Source organism: Carassius carassius, chromosome 8, assembly GCF_963082965.1.
Source record: "Carassius carassius chromosome 8, fCarCar2.1, whole genome shotgun sequence".
Classification (NCBI taxonomy): domain Eukaryota; kingdom Metazoa; phylum Chordata; class Actinopteri; order Cypriniformes; family Cyprinidae; genus Carassius; species Carassius carassius.
Window position 1 is genome coordinate 25,948,270 of NC_081762.1, and position 22,326 is coordinate 25,970,595.

General features: G+C 37.0%; 1 protein-coding gene and 1 long non-coding RNA gene across 2 annotated transcripts; one reads left to right on the forward strand and one right to left on the reverse strand.

Moving 5' to 3' along the window:
• The first annotated feature begins 300 nt into the window (after positions 1–300).
• LOC132144790 (uncharacterized) lies at positions 301–2,169 on the forward strand. The gene is made up of 4 exons (XR_009434405.1): positions 301–373; positions 461–533; positions 1,510–1,615; positions 1,978–2,169. It is a non-coding gene; the product is annotated as an uncharacterized LOC132144790 (long non-coding RNA).
• Positions 2,170–3,119: 950 nt separating this feature from the next.
• On the reverse strand, positions 3,120–17,725 carry LOC132144834 (E3 ubiquitin/ISG15 ligase TRIM25-like). The gene is made up of 6 exons (XM_059555399.1): positions 17,137–17,725; positions 10,867–10,962; positions 10,480–10,713; positions 10,218–10,368; positions 10,013–10,106; positions 3,120–3,702 (listed from the first exon to the last, which is right to left on the reverse strand). Exons 1-6 carry the CDS (start codon positions 17,707–17,709, stop codon positions 3,120–3,122), a joined length of 1,731 nt encoding a protein of 576 aa, XP_059411382.1. The 5' UTR covers positions 17,710–17,725.
• Between the last annotated feature and the right edge of the window lie 4,601 nt (positions 17,726–22,326).

Here is a 22,326-nt window from a genome sequence, read left to right on the forward strand (position 1 = left end):
GTTGACCTCTTTTAACATGCATCTTTCATTAGCCTTTGTCATAAGTCCTACACAGAATTTTCTTATAAATAATTGTCATAATCCAAATAATGCATTAATTTGTTAATTTATTTAACCAGTTCTATCATGCCTGCAGCACCACAACTTATGCCAATGTTACTAAAATGTTATCCCTTTATTATATTATTTATTTTATATATATATATAATGTTATTTTTTTCTTCATTTTCAGAATTCCTAATTGTCAAGTGCAATTTGCAGTGTAGAGAACAGACACATTTTCACTGTTATTGCCAAACACAGTTACTGTATAAGGAAAGTCCATTCGTGAGTGCTGGCTGAACTTAATTTTAAAGTGCATTAGCCATAAAAGGTGAGAACCAGATTTGCAAAACCATGCTGTCTTTCCAAAGTTTTAACTTTCTTCGTTTTATTTCTGACACCATTTACTGTGTCATAGGGAAGCCTCAAGACTCAAGAAGGACCAAGTGAACTACATGAATGGTTGTCTCAAGGAGCATGGGATTCTTGTGGTATAATGTCTGAGTCACTAGCAATTGTACATTTTAGAAATTTTAACTTTCAGCCAGTGTTGGGTAAGTTACTCTTAAAAAAGTAATTAATTACTAGTTACTAATTACATTAGTGTAGGTTACTGTACAAATGACTCTCTCCAAAAAGTACTCAATTTCTTATTACTAATTACTTTCTAAATCCTATATCAACCTTGACAAGTTAATGATACAAAGATAGACATGAAATGTTTCTTTTAATTGTTTCAAGTAACTATATAAATTATTCTGTTCACACTTTAGGTTACCGTCCAATTCTCACTATTTACTATTTTTCCACAATGTACTCCTAATTATTGCTTAGTAATACGTAGTAAAGTAGTTAAGTTTAAGAATCGGTTAGGATTAAGTATTTAGAATAAGGTTTTGAAGAATAAGACATTAATATGTGCTTTTTAAGTAATAATAAACAGGCAATATCCCAGCATTATTCATGCTAATACACAACTAGTTTATTGTGAGAATTAGACAAAGTATTTTAAGTGAGAAGGGTACATAAAAAGCATGCATTTTAATGTTAGACTTTAAATGCTGATGTTAAATCCACTATTTAATTGTGTATAAATGTTCTGCAGTCTATACACAGTATTAGTTCAATTACATATTGTTATTAAATTACAGTAACTATTTACTTAGTAACTAGTTACACCCAGCACTGCTCTCAGCATACTGGTCTTTGTATTCCTTTTACAGAGAGTATGTGGTTTTTATACAATCTTGACTTCACCTGTGTCCCGATCACCCTGTTATTTACTTCACAATGAAAACAGACGGGCTATTATCCTTTTTTTATTATATATATATATTTTTTTATATATATATAACCCACTACAAACATGTATGCCCAGAACAAGGAGAAAATCTTCATATTTCTCCTTTTTGTTTGCTTACAGTTGCCAGCATCTGTAAAAATATTTTTATCAATGTTGTTCTCCAGGAGGGTGACGAGGCTATTCTGACACTGGCCCTTGTGTGCATTCGCTTCAGAGACCTTGTGACGGGGGAAGCCTTAAGAAGACAAGCCCATTTTCTTTGGCTTGACAGTAAGTGTTCCCTTGTAGTTTTTGCATAACTTTTTACGTATTAAAAAAAAATTTGTATGATATTTGCTTGAACAGCTGGTTAATGAATTCCAGCCTTGTGGATTTTTGAATGTGTGTACTTTTACATGTCTACAGGTGTCACAAATTGGAGTGCTTTCTTTTCATACTACAAGGCAGAGTTCTACAAAATGTTCAGACTGGAAACTTATATGCAGTGTTAAGACATATTCAAAAATTGTATTCCAGGTATGCAGTGTTAGTTGTTGCCATGTGGTGTTTTGCCTTCAATGATGAATTCAAACATTAAAAAAATAATGAACATTGGAATATTTATTTTTTTACTTTCTTTGCTAAACCTGTAGGATATGTAGGTCGAGGAAGAAGAGGGAAACTCGACACCCAGCCAGGCTTCTGCAGCGAGTTCTGCCAAATCTGTGCTGACCTTCTTTGAGTGTTGTGTGCATGTAGTGCAATAGATGCAAACTCCTCACCTTTCAGTGACAACTCACTTTTTTGAGGTTAAAATGGGTCCCCTATGAGATTTGCATGGATCCAATGAGGGTGGATCTTACAAGGATACTTGTGATCTTACGAGGGTAAATAAAGAACGTAGTATTTTCTTTACTCTACTTCTTTACTTTAAAACTGTCTAAAAATGTAATACTTTATTTATTTGAGGTCTGCGATGTGGGAACAGTGAAGAGAGAGAGGTTGGGCAAATATTTTTTTATTGATAATAGCCGGCATAGCACGTCATCTTTTACAACTTGGATTTTGACTATATTTTAGTCACATGCAGTTTTCTATTAATGTTCATGATCAGTAGATGAAAGCACACCTATTTTCTACTTGATTAGAAAATATGTAGTAGACACTTGATTTAACCACTTCAGCTGTTATTTAGATTTTTTGAGAATTAGGCATATGCAATATTGGACCCACCGGTGGGTCCCCAGAGTTGATGTGGTTAATACCATTCCAATAAAAGCAGATGTGCCGCCTTATTAATTTGAAGTGAAAGTGGACTACTGAGAGGGGTAAAGATTTAGCCAATCAAAAAACACACTTGTTTTTATTCTTACTTTTAAAAAGAAACCACGGGCATTTCAGTTATTGTGAAATGTATGATTCTATTTTTTAATTTAGGTAGTTATAATGTTTTGAAATTTAATACAAACGTTCATCAAAATGAAAATATTAAAATATTTGGTACTTGCCCATAATTATGTGCGCCCGACTACAGTGTTTGCAACTAAGCATTTAAAGCATTATTAAAAAAAAAAAATTCTTAGCAAGTTTATTTTTCCGTCAAAAGAATAACTTTACTTACGACTCAATGCGGAAAGTATGACGTGAATATGCATGACGTTAATCTGCCATATGTCCAATCTAAATGCAGTGGGACGAGATCCAACTCCGCCCCCTGGACCTGGATCCAACTTCGCCCCCTGGACGCAGATCCAACTCCGCCCCCTGGACCTGGATCCAACTCCGCCCCCTGGACTTAGATCCAACTCCGCCCCCTGGAGCTGGATCCAACTCCGCTCCCTGGACGCAGGTCCAACTCCGCCCCCTGGACGCAGATCCAACTCCGCCCCCTGGAGCTGGATCCAACTCCGCTCCCTGGACGCAGATCCAACTCCGCTCCCTGGACCTGGATCCAACTCCGCCCCCTGGACGCAGATCCAACTCCGCCCCCTGGACGTAGATCCAACTCTGCCCCCTGGTCCTGCAACCAACTCCGCCCCCTGGACGTAGATCCAACTCCGCTCCCTGGACGCAGATCCAACTCCGCTCCCTGGACCTGGATCCAACTCCGCCCCATGGACCTGGATCCAACTCCGCCCCCTGGACCTGGATCCAACTCCGCCCCCTGGACGTAGATCCAACTCCGCCTCCTGGACCTGGATCCAACTCCGCCCCCTGGACGTAGATCCAACTCCGCCCCCTGGAGCTGGATCCAACTCCGCCCCCTGGAGCTGGATCCAACTCCGCTCCCTGGACCTGGATCCAACTCCGCCCCCTGGACGCAGATCCAACTCCGCCCCCTGGACGTAGATCCAACTCCGCCCCCTGGATCTTGTGTTCTGCAGTGAGGGGCTACTGTCAAAATCACTCAAAAGTTCAAATTATTGCATTTAATAGAACTTTAAAATATGAAACATTTTAAATTTATTACAAATACAATGCACTTAAGCAGCACAAATAACATATTTAATTTGCATTTATGTTTGTTCTTTTAAAGTATATTATTTCCACAATAAGTACACTTTATAAACATTTTACAGAACGGAATGCCCTGTAGTTGTGCTTATGAGTACTCTTTAGAGATCATGAAAGTACCAAATGATTAATTTAAATGCAAGTACATAGTAGTTAAGGCCATCTAACATAAAGTGGGACATGTTAAACTAGATTCTTTTTCTGAATAACGGTCTAGATTGCACAGCATAACAAACAATCTAATGTGCCATCCTATTGCTTGTTTATTTATTTATTCATCCATCTATTCATTACTTTCCTAATAAATTGGAAAGAGAAAAATATGCAGACAGTTTCTGTATGATTGCTTACATATTCCAGAAAGACATGCAATAAGTAATTTAGGATTTTAAGGTGGAGTTAGAACAGACTATGTTAAATAGGTGAAAAATAATATGCACTTGCTGAATGCTTGTACAGTTACAAATTATTTTATTACAAATATTTTACAGCGCCAAAAATTGTATAAATAAATTTTCAATCATCTGTTGGTTAATATAAATTCTAAGCAGACAGATTTGATCACATTTACAAAATCTGTAACAAATTAACCTATGACATTTAAATCCAGTTTGAAGCTATTGTTTGGCTATTACTGTAGTACAGTTACACTGTAAAAAGTGATTTTTTTGAACTTTTAAATAAAGATAGCATCAGTTAAGTAAATTTTACAAACAAATACTATTTTTTCTTTTTACTTCAAAATATCATGTTTAATTCAAACATGTTTCATTTTTATTTATTTTACTTAAATACATAAGTAAATTCAAATGGATCTGCCTAGGTAGAAATTAAAGTTAAAACTCATAAGTATATTTTACTTGGAACCTTCTTTATGTTTACAAGGATTCTTTAAGTAAATATCAAAGTTATAATCCCATATTTCCCATCATGCAATGGAATAATGAATAATTAAAAATGTACACTGTTTTAGGGTTGTTTTTGTTGTTAGTTGTTTAGTTTAGTTGTTATTTGTTGTTTGTTTTAGTAACATACTGTTTTGTGACACATGGAGTTTATTTTCTACTCAAAATGACCCATTCATAATCAAACACTATTCACTGATTGTTACCGTCATTGTGTGTGGTGTACCAAGTATTGAGGTCTCTGTGTTCATTTGGATATTAATTTTATTGAGTGGGCATATTATCTTGAAGGATAACAGCCTGCCTATATGCCTAGTTACATGTTTGCAAGTGAACCACATGCTTTAATAGCATGGTAGTTTACCAGTAAATTGTATAGACTCGTAGATTTTGTTTAATGCAATGCTTAAGTTTAACTTAAAATACATGTAAAATGTATAAGTGTAAAATTTGCAAAATAAATAAATTTTTTTCATTTTTTTTTACAGTGATAAGCATTATTACATAATGTAAAATTTACAAACAAAGAGTCAACAAAATTTCCAAGTAAATTTAACTTAAAAATGTCTAATTAAACCGACTAATACTTATGTTTAGGCTTTTACTTGGCAAAAATATTTGTAAATTTACTAGCCTTTTCTGAGTGAAGAAAATCTCCAAGCTTTTTTCAAGTAAATCCTACTCCACATTTTTTACAGTGTAGGCTATGTTTCCCAGTTAATGTAAATTCCTACTCCAGAGACAAACTGTGTTCAAACAGTATAAAGGTACAAATTACTATGTTAAAACTGGGCTGTGGTTGAAACCTGGAGCTGAAGTAACCGGACGGTCAAAACTTTTTTGAATTTGAAGATCAGGGTAAATTTAACATCTTTTGTCTTCTAGGAAACAGTTAAGCATCTTCTGTAGCCTCTGAAGGACAGTACTAAATAAAATAAAAAAAAGAAAGATTTTTAAGCAAAATACATTTTCTTGTTTGTATTCTTTAATAATTGCACTGTCCATGGAGCGGCCCTGACTTATCTTTTACTGCTGGTCATAAGCTCTCCTTACAACCATGTATGTGACAAATAAAATATTGAATCTTGAAATAAGAAAGTTGTACACATATTTATTATTTTCAAAAGTGTTCACCCCTGGCTCTTAATGCATGGCTTTTACTTCTGGAGCATCATTGAGTGTTTGAACCTTCTGTAATAGTTGCATATGTTTGTTAGTTGCACACTTGTCCTCAGTGTGTAAAGATGGATCTCAAAATCAATCAGTCATTGCTGGAAAGGGTTCAAATGCACAAAAATGCTGAAAAATCAAATAATTTGCGGGACCTGATGGTTTATACAACTATTATTTTCTTTTGTGGACTATATGTAAACTTTTATGTGAAATCTCTTATTCAGGTCAGTACTGAATTGCTAAATAAACCATGCATTTCATATGACCCCTCTTATTTTGGGAAAATAATTAACATTTTGAGGTTCTGCAAGGGAGATGCAAACTTTTTACCTCAACTGTGTGTGTGTGTGTGTGTGTGTGTGTATTAGTGGTGGGCATAGATTATTTTTTTTAAAATCTAGATTGATCTCACTGTAATCTTGGAATTAATCTAGATTCATCTAGATTAAAATGGCTCATTTGAATTCTGCCTAAGGCATTCAGAGTATGTGTGCTACCCAAATAAAGTAATGACTAAAAGTAACGTTAAGTCTTTGAGAAGGGGTTTCTCAAGACAGGTGGTGCATTAGACCAGGGGCTCATCTCCTGTTTCCAAAATGCATCAAAAACTGCTTGAGAACGTTGTAAATTGTAAATGAATTCCACATTGCACAAGGTGCAAACAACCTTACGCCGGTTTCATCTCGTTAACAATTGGGGTCCTCAATATTCACAAATACATACACAACCGGCAGATATGGCATTGCAGTAAATACATCAATACAATACAGTCAGTACAAAAACAAGACAACACAGTCATTCACCCACCCACCCACACACACAGAACTCTCAGAGGGCTGTCTAACCCCACAACAGTATGCATCTTTGACATTATTAATATTTCAATAATTATTCAACAATGTAACAATGACATTCCACTGAAATAAAATATACAAACATATGTAAACCGAAATCTAAAACAAATACAAATATTCTTAAGGTGATGTACAAGAGCATTTTTAAACATATGGAGGGAATAGCATAGAGACAGGCGAATTATTCCAATGAAAGGGTGCTTTATATTTAAATGAATATTTGCCACTTTCTTGATTGATTCTAGGGACAACAAAAGATATGCGATCTGCATGACCTAAACTATACGAGGAGCTGAATGGGATTAAAAATGGTTTCAAGTAATCAGAATAACTGAAGTGAATGCATTTGAAAATAAACAATAACCAATGAAAATGACGTCTGGAGGATGGAGTAAGCCAGGACAATTGGTGATACATAAGACAGTGGTGAGTTCTAAAGGGACAACGAAGAATAAACCTGCACAGACTGTTATATATAACCTTAAGGGGTTGAAGATTGGTAGCTGTGGTGTTTTGGTAAATAATATCACTATAATCAAGAATTGGAAATAATAATTGAGAGATAAAAATGAAAGCAACTAATTGATTGATAAAGTATTTTTAAATGATAAGTAATTTTATTTGTAATTGAGTTTATATGGGTATTAAATGAAAGAATACAATCTAGCCAGAGACCAAGATATTTAAATTGCCCAACAGCCACAAGGGGCAATGAGTCCATGAATTTGAGCTTAAGGTCAGTGGGAACCTGTCATCGCCATACAGTTGCATATTACAGTTGGTGCAGGTAAGATGAAGGTCATTAATGAAAATGGAAAACAAATGAGGCCCAAGAGAAGAACCTTGTGGTACACCTCTCTCTATAATTCTAGAATCTGAATGACTGCCTCTAAAGAAAATACATTGTTGACGGTGATGAAGGTAGGAGTTGAACCAGGGAAGGGAGGCCTGTCAAGACCAATAGAATGTAATTTGTCCAGGAGAAGAGGCTACCTATTTACAGGCTTACCTAATAAATTGTTCATTTGCTAACAGAATTGTCAGGGTTATTAAAATTATTGGCAAAACCATTTTTATAATAGTCTGATTTAGCGTTCCTAGTAGTTGAGTAATAAATAACATAAAATACATAATGCAGTGGTCACTGAAACAGTCTGAAAGGATACCTGATTTTATAAATCTATAACTAAGATCCAGAAAACAAAGAGTTCTTGAATTAAGATTGACTCTTGTGGACTCATTAATAAGTTGAGATAAGTTCATACCATTAATAAGATGGCGCACATTAGCTGAAGCAGGATCTTGCCAGTTAATGTTAAAATCACCTAACAGAATAATTTCACTAGTGCCTAAGGAGGAAACAGTTGACATAACATTCTTTATAGATTCTGAGGGAGAATTAGGAAATCTGTTAATATTTCAAATTATTAAATGAGTATTTTAATGAAGAATTACCTTAACAAACAAGCCTTCAAAGTGTACTGAATTCTCCTTTGGAACAATCACCTGTGACAGTAATCTTAATGATACACATGTGGCTACTCCACCTCCTCTGGAGCCTCTATCTGTTCTGTACAGCATGTAATCATCTAAACTAATATCATTATCAGTAATAGTGGAAGATAACCAGGTTTCAGATATTGTAATAACCCTAGGTTTATTGTAGACAAGCCATGCTTTTAGTTGATCAAGTTTCGGTCAATAGGCTCCTCAATTACATTAATTATTTTAAGACCATTAACCATCCTTTAAGAAGAGAAAAATAGTGAAAGAAGCAGAATTAGAAAAAATAGGGTATAATACAGTATAATATGAATGATGAGAGGCAGACAGCATGAGAACATACAAACACAAAATACATCCACACACACACACACACACACACACACACGTACATAACACAATACTAATATTTCAAACAGAACCATAGGAGAGAAACAACAACAGAGATAAAACAGAACTCAGTCAGCAATAAGAAAATTAACAACATAAATTAACCTTGCAACATCAAAGTTAAGGAGATTAATTAAGTACAGGGATAGCATTGACCAACGAGTAAACTAACCCAACAGACAGGATTATACAAATTATATAAATAATAAAAATAATAAAAAAGAAATAACATATTGGTTAATAAGTTTTAATCAAAGGTTTTAATAATATATAATCCTGTATCTCATGTTGCAAAAACAAGATCAGGTACGCATCAGCTTCATGACACTGTGTCATAATGTCTGGAGTATGGCAAAACAGTAAGTGAAACCCAAAGAGTCAAATAATAAGCTTAAGTATAAATACAGACCGGACTCCAGGTGACTTCATATTGACATCATGGATAAATGCATCAGCTTCATAGCAAAGTTTTGCCGTCAACTTGAACTCGAAGCAAGGCTGGATAGATTAGTACATATTTCATATCCATAATTGGATCAAAAAGATGACACTTTTCTACCAGACCAGTGCTAAAGTCCGGATATAAATACACTCGAGCTCCATTGAACTTTAGCTCCATTTTTCCCATGGGCAAGATGTAGAATCTTCACCTTGTCCTGGAAATGTGAAAACATCACCAGGATTGACCTTGGATCCCCTTCTGTATACTCCTGGTGAGCCCTTTCTATTCCCAGTGGCGTGGGGAAACTATCTATGCCAAAAAGATGCTTAGAAGCAGCCTGATGAAGCCGATCATATCATATTGTGACCGCTTGGTCCATAACTGAGGACATGTGGATAGAGTGCACAAAAATAAGAAATATAGTAGACAGGACTGAAAGTTGAAAGACAAAAAACAAAACAAAAAAACGTCTAAATGTTGTACCGATTATTTAAATCAGCGACAAGTCTTGTATAGGGAGAGGATGAGCAGGATAGGGCATAACACAGACTGAGATTTCCAGGAGCTCATGCCAGCAATGCTACTCTGTCAGCCATCTATTGATTTGATTTATATCCAAATCAAACCAGGATGCTCATCCAATTCTAATACATATTTAACATGTGTCATATTTCATACATATTCATACATATTTAACATGCATACTGATGAAGCATTCAGACAATTTAACAAAACTCTTCTGAGTAGAGTAAAGCAAATACTAATACCAATAATAATAAAATGTCTCTTACAGGGCTTTACTGGGGCTATGTTTAGCTCGGTGTCAAAGCACTGCATAAGAATGCGAGCTCAGGGCAGAGGAGCGTGCACTCATTTTTTATGTTTTTCCATCTGAATCGGAAAAGACTGTTCTTCCTCGAGTATTTGTTGTTTTATTGTGACTAAAAAAAGCTTTTTTTTGATCACATGTCCTGGGGGAGGAATTATCTGGATGCATCTCACTGTGGAAACCAACAGACATTTTCAGTGTAAAAACTAAATAAATAAATGTATATAAATTCATATATATATATATATATATATTTTTTTTTTGGACTCTGCTGGTACTCTACCTCGACCAGATAGCTTTTCAATCTCCTCTGTGCAGAAATCCTCCAATTCCTGTCTCAGCTGAGACACTGATTTTCCTACTTTATCAAAAGACCTCTCATTGATTTTGGGAATATCCGGAGAACCAGGAGGAACAGGGAGAGACAGGTAACTCTACACAGACAGAAAAAATATTTTAATAAAATAATAAAATAAATACTACCCAGGCATCATTAAAAATAATAAAATCAATAATAAAGAAGAGCCTAAAGATCATGGTTCAACCTGGAGGAAATGGATGTCATTATGTGTTTGTGAAAGCTGCTCCAGCTCGTCATCTATGGACCTCATTTGGTCAATCTCCTTCTCCAGTTGCTTCATAAGTGCTTCAGCTCGACTCACTACAGTCTTTTCTTGATCTCTGATCATCTGTGTGACCTCAGAGCGTTTTTTCTCAATGGAGCTGATGAGCTTATCAAAGATCCTCTCACTGTCATCCACTGCTCTCTGTGCAGATTGCTGTAAGACACACAATACAATCAGCTCTTACTGCTGCTCACACAGTCTGCTGTGCATCAGTGGGACTGAAAATCACCCTCAATAACCAACTGAAGAGTCTGAAACCAACTGAAGAGTCTGAAACCAGCAGTTCTTCTTTCTCTCAAAACTCACCTTGTGAATCTCCACAGCCTCTTTCAGCTCCCTAAGTTTTTTATTCCTCTTCTTAATTTGCTGCTGGTATTTTCTCTGTGTATCACCCAAGTGCTTCTATAGTAAAAAACAAATAACGTTACATCACAGAAATATGAGTGATGTTTAAAGTAATAAATGTTTTGAGGACTCCTGCCATTGTTTATTCATCTCATAAAATACCTTTGATTACACATGTTAAACAACTGCTTGGCTAATGGTGTTAATTCCTTTATTTTATTTTATGCAGTGAATGCTTGGCTATATCAGCAGGTGCGACTGAGGCTAGGTTTACACAAGTACAATTTCATTTTAAAACACATAACTTTTTCTACAGTTGCAATCTGCAACAAACACATCCTTGCTTTTATTCTCCATCATGCTCATGCTCCTTACTAGTAACCAACTTGCTGTTTACACTTTTTATGGGCATGCTCAGTGTGCATGAATGACCAATTTCCATTCGTCTGTGGCAATTAGGTCAAAAAAAGGTGTGCTCTGGTGCTTGCTCTTTGACATGGACATCTTTTCTGTTTCATTTCTTCTGTTCAGTCCATCAAGGTCAGATGTCCACGATAAAAACATATTCTCACTGGAGAGCTGCTTTTCAAAAGTCGAGACATTGTGACAACAAGCTGTTTTTTATCTAGTGAGAAGATGCCTTGCTTAATTATTTGTGATGCTTTAAATTGGATCACTACAGTAAGTGAAAATAGGCTACACTTTCTTGGATCTGCGTAGCATAAATTATTTTCCATATCATCAATTATTTTTTCCTAATAAGTCTACTGCATTTTAAATTATGGGAGGCACTTTTTTTGGTTTGGGGAATTTCCACTCAAAAACATTTAATAATTTAAAATAATTTCAAATGATAAAGTTGTGCGACAAATAATTCTTATCCATCAATTTGACTGAAAGAGCTGTAAATTTTTCTTCACATTCTACTTTCAGATGCAGGACGCTACATTTGAGGGAAACGATCTAGAAACACTATTCATTCGGTGCAAGCCATTCTATTTGCAACTGGAGTTTCACTCGTTCATTCTGGTGAGTGTTTACATTCCTCCGCAAGCGCACGTGAGCTTAGCTTTACAGAAACTCGCTGATCAGATCACAGAGACAGAACAACAACACCCGGACTCTGTTTTAATCATTCTTGGGGACTTTAATAAAGCCAATCTCTCCCGTGAACTGCCAAAATACAGACAGCATGTTACTTGTCCCACAAGAGACAGTAATATATTGAAACACTGTTACACCACAATAAAGGATTCATATCAATCTGTTTCACGAGCAGCTTTGGGGCTCTCTGATCACTGCCTGGTTCATCGTATACCGACCTACAAGCAGAAACTTAAATCTGCTAAACCTATAGTAAAGACTGTGAAGAGATGGACCAGCGAAACAGATCAGGATTTACAAGCTTGTTTTGACCTCACTCATTGGAGTGTTTTTGAAGCTGCTACCACCGATCTGGACAAACTCACAGAGACTGTGACATCCTATATTAGTTTTTGTGAGGATATATGCATTCCTACCAGGACTTATTTAACATTCAACAATGATAAGCCATGGTTTACAGTAAAACTCAGACACCTTCGTCAGGCCAAAGAGGATGTCTACAGAAATGGGGACAGAGTCTTATACAATCAGGCCAGGAACACACTGAACAAAGAGATTAGAGCGGCTAAAACGACCTACGCTAAAAAGCTGGAAGACCAGTTTACTTCCAACGACTCAACTTCAGTGTGGAAAGGGCTGATTCATCACTAACTACAAGACACCATCCCCCTGCACTGAGGTTTAATCAACGACTTGCTAACTACCGACCTGAATGAGTTATTTTGTAGATTTGAAAACCCTACACCCATTCTGACCATCACCCTACACAAGCGGTAACACCTCCTGCAATCCTCCTCTCCCCTCCTCCTGCACTTCAAATCTGTGAGGATGATGTGTGTCAGGAAGAAAAAAAGAAGAAAACACTAGGCCCAGATGGTGTTACACCAGCCTGTCTGAAAACCTGTGCTGACCAGTTGGCCCCCATCTTTTCACAGATCTTCAACAGATCTCTGGAGTTGTGTGAAGTGATTTCCTGCTTCAAATGCTCCACCATCATCCCCGTTCCAAAGAAACCCAAGATAACATACCTGTGGCTCTAACATCTGTCATCATGAAGTCATTTCATTTCATTTCAGGACATCACTGGACCCCCTGCAGTTTGCTTACAGAGCAAACAGGTCCGTGGATGATGCAATCAACATGGGATTGCACTTCATCCTGCAACATCTGGACAAAACTGGGACTTATGTGAGGATTCTGTTTGTGGACTTCGGCTTTTAACACCATCATCCCAACAGCCCTCCAGACCAAACTGACACAGCTCTCTGTTCTTAGCTATATCTGTCACCAGCTTTCTGACAGATAGGAAACAGCTAGTGAGACTGGGGAAATTCATGTCCAACAGCTGCTACACCAACACTTGTGCCCCTCAGGGATGTGTTCTCTCCCCAGTGCTCTTCTCCCTGTACACCAACGACTGCACCTCTAAAGACCCCTCTGTCAAGCTCCTGAAGTTTGCAGATGACACTACACTCATTGGCCTCATCCAGGACGGTGACGAGTCTGCTTACAGACAAGAGGTTGAGCAGCTGGCTGTCTGGTGCATTCTTAACAACCTGGAGCTGAACACTATCAAGACATTGGAGATGATAGTGGACTTCAGGAGATACCCTGTGTAATCTCCCCACTCACCATCATTGAAAGCACTGTGGCTGCAGTGGAGTCACTCAGATTCCTGGGAACCACCATCTCTCAGGACCTGAAGTGGGACAATCACATTGACTCCATTTTAAAAAGGCCCAGCAGATGTTGTACATTCCTTCGCCACCTGAAGAAGTTTAAATTATGTCATTAATAACTCATGTCGTTCCAAACCAGTAACACCTCCATTTATCTTCTGGACACAGTTTAAGATATTTTATATTTAGTCCGAGAGCTCTCAGTCCCTCCATTGAAACTGTGTGTACGGTATACTGTCCATGTCCAGAAAGGTAAGAAAAACATCATCAAATTAGTCCATGTGACATCAGAGGGTCAGTTAGAATTTTTGAAGCATCGAAAATACATTTTGGTCCAAAAATAGCAAAAAAAATACGACTTTATTCAGCATTGTCTTCTCTTTCGTGTCTGTTGTAAGACAGGTCAAAACAAAGCAGTTTGTGATATCCGGTTCGCGAACGAATCATTCGATGTAACCGGATCTTTTTGAACCAGTTCACCAAATCGAACTGAATCGTTTTAAACGGTTCGCGTCTCCAATACGCATTAATCCACAAATGACTTAAGCGGTTAACTTTTTTAATGTGGCCGACACTCCCTCTGAGTTCAAACAAACCAATATCCCGGAGTAATTCATTTACTCAAACAGTACACTGACTGAACTGCTGTGAAGAGAGAACTGAAGATGAACACCGAGCCGAGCCAGATAATGAATGAATGATTGACTCATTCACGAGTCAAGAACCGTTTCTGTCAGACGCGTCCGATTCGAGAACCGAGGAGCTGATGATTCTGCGCATGGTGTGATTCAGCGTGAAGCAGACCGACACACAGAGCGTCTGAACCGAACTGATTCTTTTGGTGATTGATTCTGAACTGATTCTGTGCTAATGTTATGAGCGTGGGTAAACCAAAGGCTTGAATCAAGGGCAATCATCGCCAATGACGCCATTACGTCAAACGCAAAAGAACCGGTGAACCGTTTTCTTCAACCGGTTTATTGAATCGAACTGTCCGAAAGAACTACTGGTGATCCGAAAACCGATGCAACCGGTTCTTGACTAGTGAACGAGACATTATCTGGCTCGGCTCGGTGTTCATCTTCAGTTCTCTCTTCACAGCAGTTCAGTCAGTGTACTGTTTGAGTAAATGAATTACTCCAGGAAATTGGTTTGTTTGAACTCAGAGGGAGTGTCAGCCACATTAAAAAAGTTAACAGCTTAAGTCATTTGTGGATAAATGCGTATTGGAGACGCGAACAGTTTAAAACGATTCAGTTCAAATTTGGTGAACTGGTTCAAAAAGATCCGGTTACATCGAATGATTCGTTCGCGAACCGGATATCACAAACTGCTCTTTTTTTAATTTTCACAACAGACACGGAAGAGAAGAACATGCTGAATAAAGTCGTAGTTTTTGCTATTTTTGGACCAAAAACATTTATTTTTGATGCTTCAAAAAATTCTATCTGACCCTCTGATTGTTACAAACACGCCAGGTTCCACCTCCACACAATCACAACGCACACCCTCCCCGGAGTTCTAAATCACATCCATCTGATCCTCATCACCAGCCTATCACCGCAGCACCATAAAAGCCACACACACGCACTCAAACATTGTCCAGTCATGTTCGCGACAAGATCATTCCTGTATGCTTACTATAAGGACTAACTCCTCTTCTACTCTCTCCAGCGATTCTCTCCGAAGACCCAGTTACCCAAGTCTGCGTGTGTGTGGCTCACCGTCCCTCCAAGAAGTCTTCACCCTACCTTCACGGATCCATCCTCATTGTCACTCATCACTACCTGCTCCTCTGCTTGTGTCTGTGTACAATAAACATCTTCATTCTGTTACTCCTCAGCTTCCCGAGTGATCCGTAACACTGATGTCACATGGACTACTTTGATAATGTTTTTCTTGTCTTTCTGGACATGGACATTATACCGTGCACACAGTTCGGATTAAATCTAAAATATCTTAAACTGTGTTCCATAGATAAACGGAGGTCTCACTGGTTTGGAACAACATGAGGGTAAGTTATTAAAGACATAATTCTAATATTTGGCTGAACTAACCCTTTAACCTGCCACAGGAGCTGCTGAAACACTTCTATTCTGCCATCGAGTCTGTCCTGTGTACTTCAATAAATGTCTGATTTGGTTCAGCAACAAAATCAGACATCAGAAGACTACAGAGAACTGTTCGGACTGCTGAAAGGATTATTGGTGCTCCCCTGCCCATCCTTCAAGAACTGTATACATCCAGAGTGAGGAAAGGGGCTCAGAAATTCACTCCGGATCCCTCTCATCCAAGTTACCCTATCTTTGAACTTTTGCCATCTGGTCAGCGCTTCAGAGCCGCAAATACCAGGATCAGGCACAAGCACAGTTTTTTTTTCCCAGGCCATCTACCCCATTAACAGTTAAATGTTCCCCACTTACGCAAAAATGTGCAATATCCTTATATTTATTTTTTACCTCTACATCCAAGTACACCCCTGCATCTTACTCAATTCTATTCCATTATCATCTATAGCACAACCTTTTATACAATATATTGATTTTAATGTTTTTATTTTTTATTTTTTCTTGTCTGTGTTGTTGTCTCTGTGCACAGGAAGCTTATGTCACTAAAACAAATTAATTGTATGCACAAGCATACTTGGCAATAAAGCTCTTTCTGATTCTGATTCTGGTACAATTTTTAATTTCCTTCCATTATGTTAGAAGGTTGAATGATCAGTAAAAGAAGGTGGATACCACCAAGTCTACAGCACAAACAAAATTCATCCACAACGCGAATGTAACTCGTCTTTCTATTCGAGTAATCAGGGTTAACCTACCATTTTAGGATTAGATACAAGCATGTCACACATTACTAGGTAATAGACACATTTCACACACCACCAGCATAGCCTACACATGCATACATATATATTAGGTATGTTCCCCTCTAAGAAGGAGTTGGTGGTGCTCTGTTCTGAAGCAGATAAAAATAAATGTGACTGTTGCGTTTACAGGTGCATCCTGCCTCTGTGTATCACATATATACATATACCCAGAACTCTGTTCATTAACACCTTAACTTTCTTATTCGTTCATTAAGCCATGCGCTAATTGTTTTTCACACTAAGCATTTTCTTTTTTGAATGCCCCCTTTTGGTTTAAGAAGAAAAAACAGTATGATGCGCTCTCTATGATGACTCATGCATTTGGCACTTTTTTGAGGATTCCTTGTGTGTTCACCATTGTTGCAAAATAGGGTTTCATTGCCATTTAATTATTACGAACAGCACCATTTGAGCTCAAGATTACTTTTAATTATTATCTATTAGCTTGTTGCGATTACTGTTTTTTTTTTGTTTTTTTAATGTCACTCCAGTTCAGTACAGAATTACAGCTGTTTAATGATTTTAATAGTTTTAACAAAATTGCTTAAATAAAGCACAGTGTCTTTCAGTCTTTACCTGTTTCTCTTTCCTCTCTGCTGCAGTTGATACAGTATCATGATTTTTGTGTTTGTCCACCATGCAGAGCATACATATACAACGTTGCTCAGAGCAGCAGAAAATGTCCAGCAGTTTTTTATGTTTACTGCAGATCATCTTCTGAAGGTATTTAGTGGCATCCATTAAATCGTGTCTTTTTCCTTTGAAGAGATTCTCATGCTGTTCAAGGTGATTTTGACAGAAAGAGGTCAGACACACCAGACAGGATTTGATGGCTTTGTGTTTTCTTCCAGTACAGACGTCACACTCCACATCTCCAGGTCCAGCAGGAACAGCAGTTTGGAGTTCAGTCTTCTTCAGTTGCTCCACCACTTCAGCCAGCATGGTGCTTTTCTTTAAAGCAGGTCTTGGACTGAATGTCTGTCTGCATTGAGGGCAGCTGTAGACTCTCTTCTGATCCTCTTGATCCCAGCAGTCTGTAATGCAGCTCATACAGTAACTGTGTCCACAGGGAATAGTCACTGGATCCTTCAGTAGATCCAGACACACTGAACAGCTGAACTGGTCATGAGAAAACCTGGCTTCAGCCATTTCACTACATGCAGAGACACACTACAGCTAAATGGCGCTGAAGTTTCGTTTCCTCGAAGTGAAGAGTTGATGTAATTTCCTGATTCTGTGTTTGAGAGACGTGAGCAAAATGAGTCCGGCCTTGAAGTGCATTAAACTTGCCCAATCATTCATGCTAAAAAGATCCACTAGATAGGGCACAGAGTTGGCTGTAGTTGGCAGTAATCAGTTATAGTGTATAGAGGTCATGTCATGAGGACCCTTTTTCTTGATATATTGACACAGGTCATTGTATTATTTCGCTTTATTCATGGTGCAGTATGTTGAAAGTAATTTGTTAATGTTTTTACACTTTTACATTTTTTCTTTTAATGATCAATGGTTGAAGGTGGGTAAAAAATGTCACCTTATTGTACCCAGTTTTTGAAAATACTCATTATTGCATTCATAGAGCGAACCTTTTGTTGATTGCTTACAGTGTACACAGAAGTTTCTCCCATAATTTGTGCAAAGCATCATGGGGGGTAGGAAAAGGGTGGATAGCTAGGATTCAGAATTAAAATACAATGTAAGATTTGCCTACATATGTTATCAAAGCTATATGGAGCCCACAGGAGTACGTAGAATATTGGATTAAAATATAATAAAACTGATATAAGATACAAAGCTATCAGCAAACAGCACAATTTGTTTCTTTCTCCACCCATTTCAAATGTAAAATCACGATCTTTTCATAAAGAGTAACCCTAACTAATAAGATACAAATGCATAAAAAATTTTTGTTTTACTTTAAACAAATTTTAGTTTTTCAAATTCATCTTTTTGGTTTTGAAAAACTGTTTGTGAAGATTCTCTTGATAAAGTAAATTTACATACATTTACTTACATATATAATATTTTTTGAGGCTCTAAAAATTGTTCAATCCTAAAGTATTTTTTTTGTAAAACTTGCTGAAGTTTAGCTGATAGGTTGTTGATTCATTAAACGATAAGCCATTTCCTTTAAAAAGCTGTTTATTCAGCCAGTGATGCCTCTCCTCCATTGACATCCATTAAAAAAACAGGATCTGGTCTCCTTCCCTGCACTGCATTGTTAGCTTTAGCCGTAGCTTTTGCTTTTTTGGCTTAAGTTTGGAGGGTTGCCTTCTGGTGGCTTTGGTCTGCCTTGTTACCTTGTCTCCATAGCTACCCTTGTTAATCTCCATGACAACTTATTATCTTCACCTGTCCATTGTTAGCCCTGAGGGGTATTCCAGAAAGCAGGTTATGTGACATACCTGAGGTTATGTGATAACCTCAACTTTCAGTTCCAAAAACGGAGGTAACTTTCAGGGTATGTTAGTTGTCATAGCAACTCACTCTCTGAACATAACCTGCTCTGGAGGGGGCTCTTTTTGGGGGGTCTGCCAAAAAACGCCTTGACTCCCATTTGACCCCCCACCCTCTTCCTGATTAATATATATATATATATATATATATATATATATATATATATATATATATATATATATATATATATATATATCCGGGATAAAGATTAAAAAATGTTTCTCTTCAAACTAGCAGAACAATAAATAATAATTATTTCGACATTTATTTGTATACTGAACCGAGAACCGTTTCTGTTGGACGCGTCCGATTCGAGAACTGAAGAGCTGATGATACTGTGCATGTGTGGTTCAGCGTGAAGCTAACCGACACACATAGCGTCTGAACCGAACTGATTCTTTTGGTGATTGATTCTGAACTGATTCTGTGCTAATGTTATGAGCGCGGGAAAACCGAAGGCTTGAATCAAGGGCAGTCATCGCGAATGACATTACATCGAGCGCAAAAGAACCGGTGAACCGTTTTTTTTTTCAACTGGTTTATTTGATCGAACTGTCCGAAAGAACCAGTTCACTTGAGCACCTGCTCCTTTGCCCCTTAATTTCCTCAAATTTTTTTTAAATAACATTCCCTTTTGTGAATGCCTGCCCACGCCCAATCATAATATTAGTACAATGTATTAATAATAATTTAGCCGTAAATAAAATGACCAACATGAGTATATTTTCAACACCGTGGCAGCTGGTAAGTGGTGTTTCATTCTCAGCAAAGTGATTTTGATGTTTATTTATTTATTATTATTTTACAAGAACGATGTGATGTGAGAACATGCAGATATGTTGCTGTGTGTAAAAGTAATGCTAGCGTGCTGTTTGAGGGAGAAAAGTTTCAGAGGTATTGAGGGGTCTGGTCTTTTTTATATTTTTTATTATTTGACTAAACTTTTATTATATTACAGTACTTATTTATTTTTTTACACGTAGAGTGCCTTAAAAATAATTATCACAACACTGGTAAGATTTATTCAGATTTTCTCACTCTCTGAATTATCATTATAAAAATAAAAACAATTCAGAAATTAATTAAAATATAATTATATTTTAAATGTGACACATTTTTCTACAATAGCAACAGTGTTTACAACAGCAAGACCACTTTAGCCCTAAACTCAATAATATCTCTCTGTAAATAAATGTAAAAATATCAATGTCAATAAAAAATGCATAATATACCTGACATCAAAGTGCAGTGTGAAGGAGATGAATAACAAATGTAGCCTGTCATTTGTTTACATTGCAAAGGTGTTCAATTTTAGACAACTACAACAGTAATAATATTAATCACTATATTCCAGTGTATCAGTTTTTTAATGTTTTGTATCAATATTTAAGGTGGACTTATTGATTAGGTGCAAGAGTAGACAGTAGTGATGGTTAAAATAATAGATTAATGCTGAAATAGTAAATTGAGCTTTGTTCCTAGATGGACAGAGAGTGGAAAGTAATAGATCAAATGAGGAGATGGAGAAAGAGGAAGAAAAAGAGGGAAATGTAGAGGCACAAGTGACAGAAAGGGAGCAGGGAACAGCAAGCCAGGAGACAGAGGCTGGTGAGAAAGAGGAAAATGTAGAGGCACAAGTGTTTTCTATAGTTTTTACTATAACTGCTGTTCTTAATTATTCTGTAGAACAGAGCTATTATTATTTTAAAACTGTCTTCTCTATTGTTTCTTTTTCAAAACTGCATCAAAGCATTTGCTGCTGTATCAATACATAATCATCCATATCGATACGCGAATCAGCAAGGAATGCATCACAATATATTGCTGTATTGATATTTTGAACAGCACCATTTAAAGCCTTGTTCCATGTGCCCCTTTTATACTTTGAGCACCTGCCCCTCCAAAGGTCTCTCCACGGCCCTGCTCAGAGGGAGTGTCGGCCACGTTAAAAAAGTTAACTGCTTAAGTCATTTGTGGATTAATGCGTATTGGAGACGCAAACAGTTTAAAACGATTCAGTTCGATTTGGTGAACTGGTTAAAAAAGATCCGGTTACATCGAATGATTCGTTCGTGAACCAGATATCACAAACTGCTTTGTTTTGAACTCTCTCACAACAGACACGGAAAAGAAGACAATGCTGAATTAAGTCGTAGTTTTTTCTATTTTTGGACCAAAATGTATTTTCGATGCTTCAAAATATTCTAACTAACCCTCTGATGTCACATGGACTACTTTGATGATGTTTTTCTTACCTTTCTGGACATGGACAGTATACCGTACACACAGTTTCAATGGAGGGACTGAGAGCTCTCGGACTAAATCTAAAATATCTTAAACTGATCCGGAGATTAACGGAGGTCTTATGGGTTTGGAACGACATGAGGGTGAGTTATTAATTACATAATTTTCATTTTTGGGTGAACCAGCCCTTTAAAGTTTGAGCATATTGTTTGCAAACTGCAATAGATTAATTAATTAAAAACAAAGTAGTTGATATGCTGTGTTGTTTTTGTTGTTTAGTAGCAATAATATGCAGTTATTAGCCGTGTCCACTGTATTTTTTGTTGGTTTTCATGAGACCCCCCTTGAAATGACCAAGACCCCCCATTGCCCCCCCAATCAAAATTGTCTGGAGCCGCCACTGTGTGTGACTGAGGGACTGAGAGATGATAGGAGAGACGACATTATCGAGTCATCAACCTTGCAAAAACCAAACAAAAACACATCTTGAGAGTCCAAAAGCATTCACTGTGCAATGAATCCTATTAGAATACAGGTAAAATAACCTTATAATTCAAGCAATTAAAAAAAAAAAATCCCATGTTTGAGTTATGTTTTTATATTCATTGCACAGCTATTAATTTTTTTACAACAGTGCATACTAACACAGTGAATGAATCCATTTTTGAAGGATCCAGTGATACAACAGCCCATTCAAATGGACATTTTCCCTGCGTCCCATTGTGCATATCCAGCCTATAATGGCTCCTGAAGGTTTTCTTATTAAAAGAATCACCCTTCAACTGATGTCTTAACGTTTAAAGTCTTCTTTTCAAATAGTAGAAGTGTATCTTTGGATATCAACATCTTGACATCTTTACATCATTACACCGTGAAAAACTGAAACAAATAAAATTACATTCAGATACATAACCTGTGAGTTTGTTTCTGTTTTTACCGCAGTTTAACCAAGTCTGTTTCTTACTGAACCGATATCAATACTCACAATAGCCTACATTAACCTTGCAAAGTAACAGATGCAATCCAAAGTATAAACAAAATACCGTGTGACTTCTAATCAAAAAT

Coding starts and splice junctions, on each gene's coding strand:
- LOC132144834 (XM_059555399.1), bottom strand. CDS start 17,709: ATGGCTGAAGCCAGGTTTTCTCATGACCAGTTCAGCTGTTCAGTGTGT. Junction 10,714..10,866: donor AGGCTGTGGAGATTCACAAG/GTGAGTTTTGAG, acceptor TGTGTCTTACAG/CAATCTGCACAGAGAGCAGT. Junction 10,107..10,217: donor TGAAAAGCTATCTGGTCGAG/GTAGAGTACCAG, acceptor TGGTTTCCACAG/TGAGATGCATCCAGATAATT.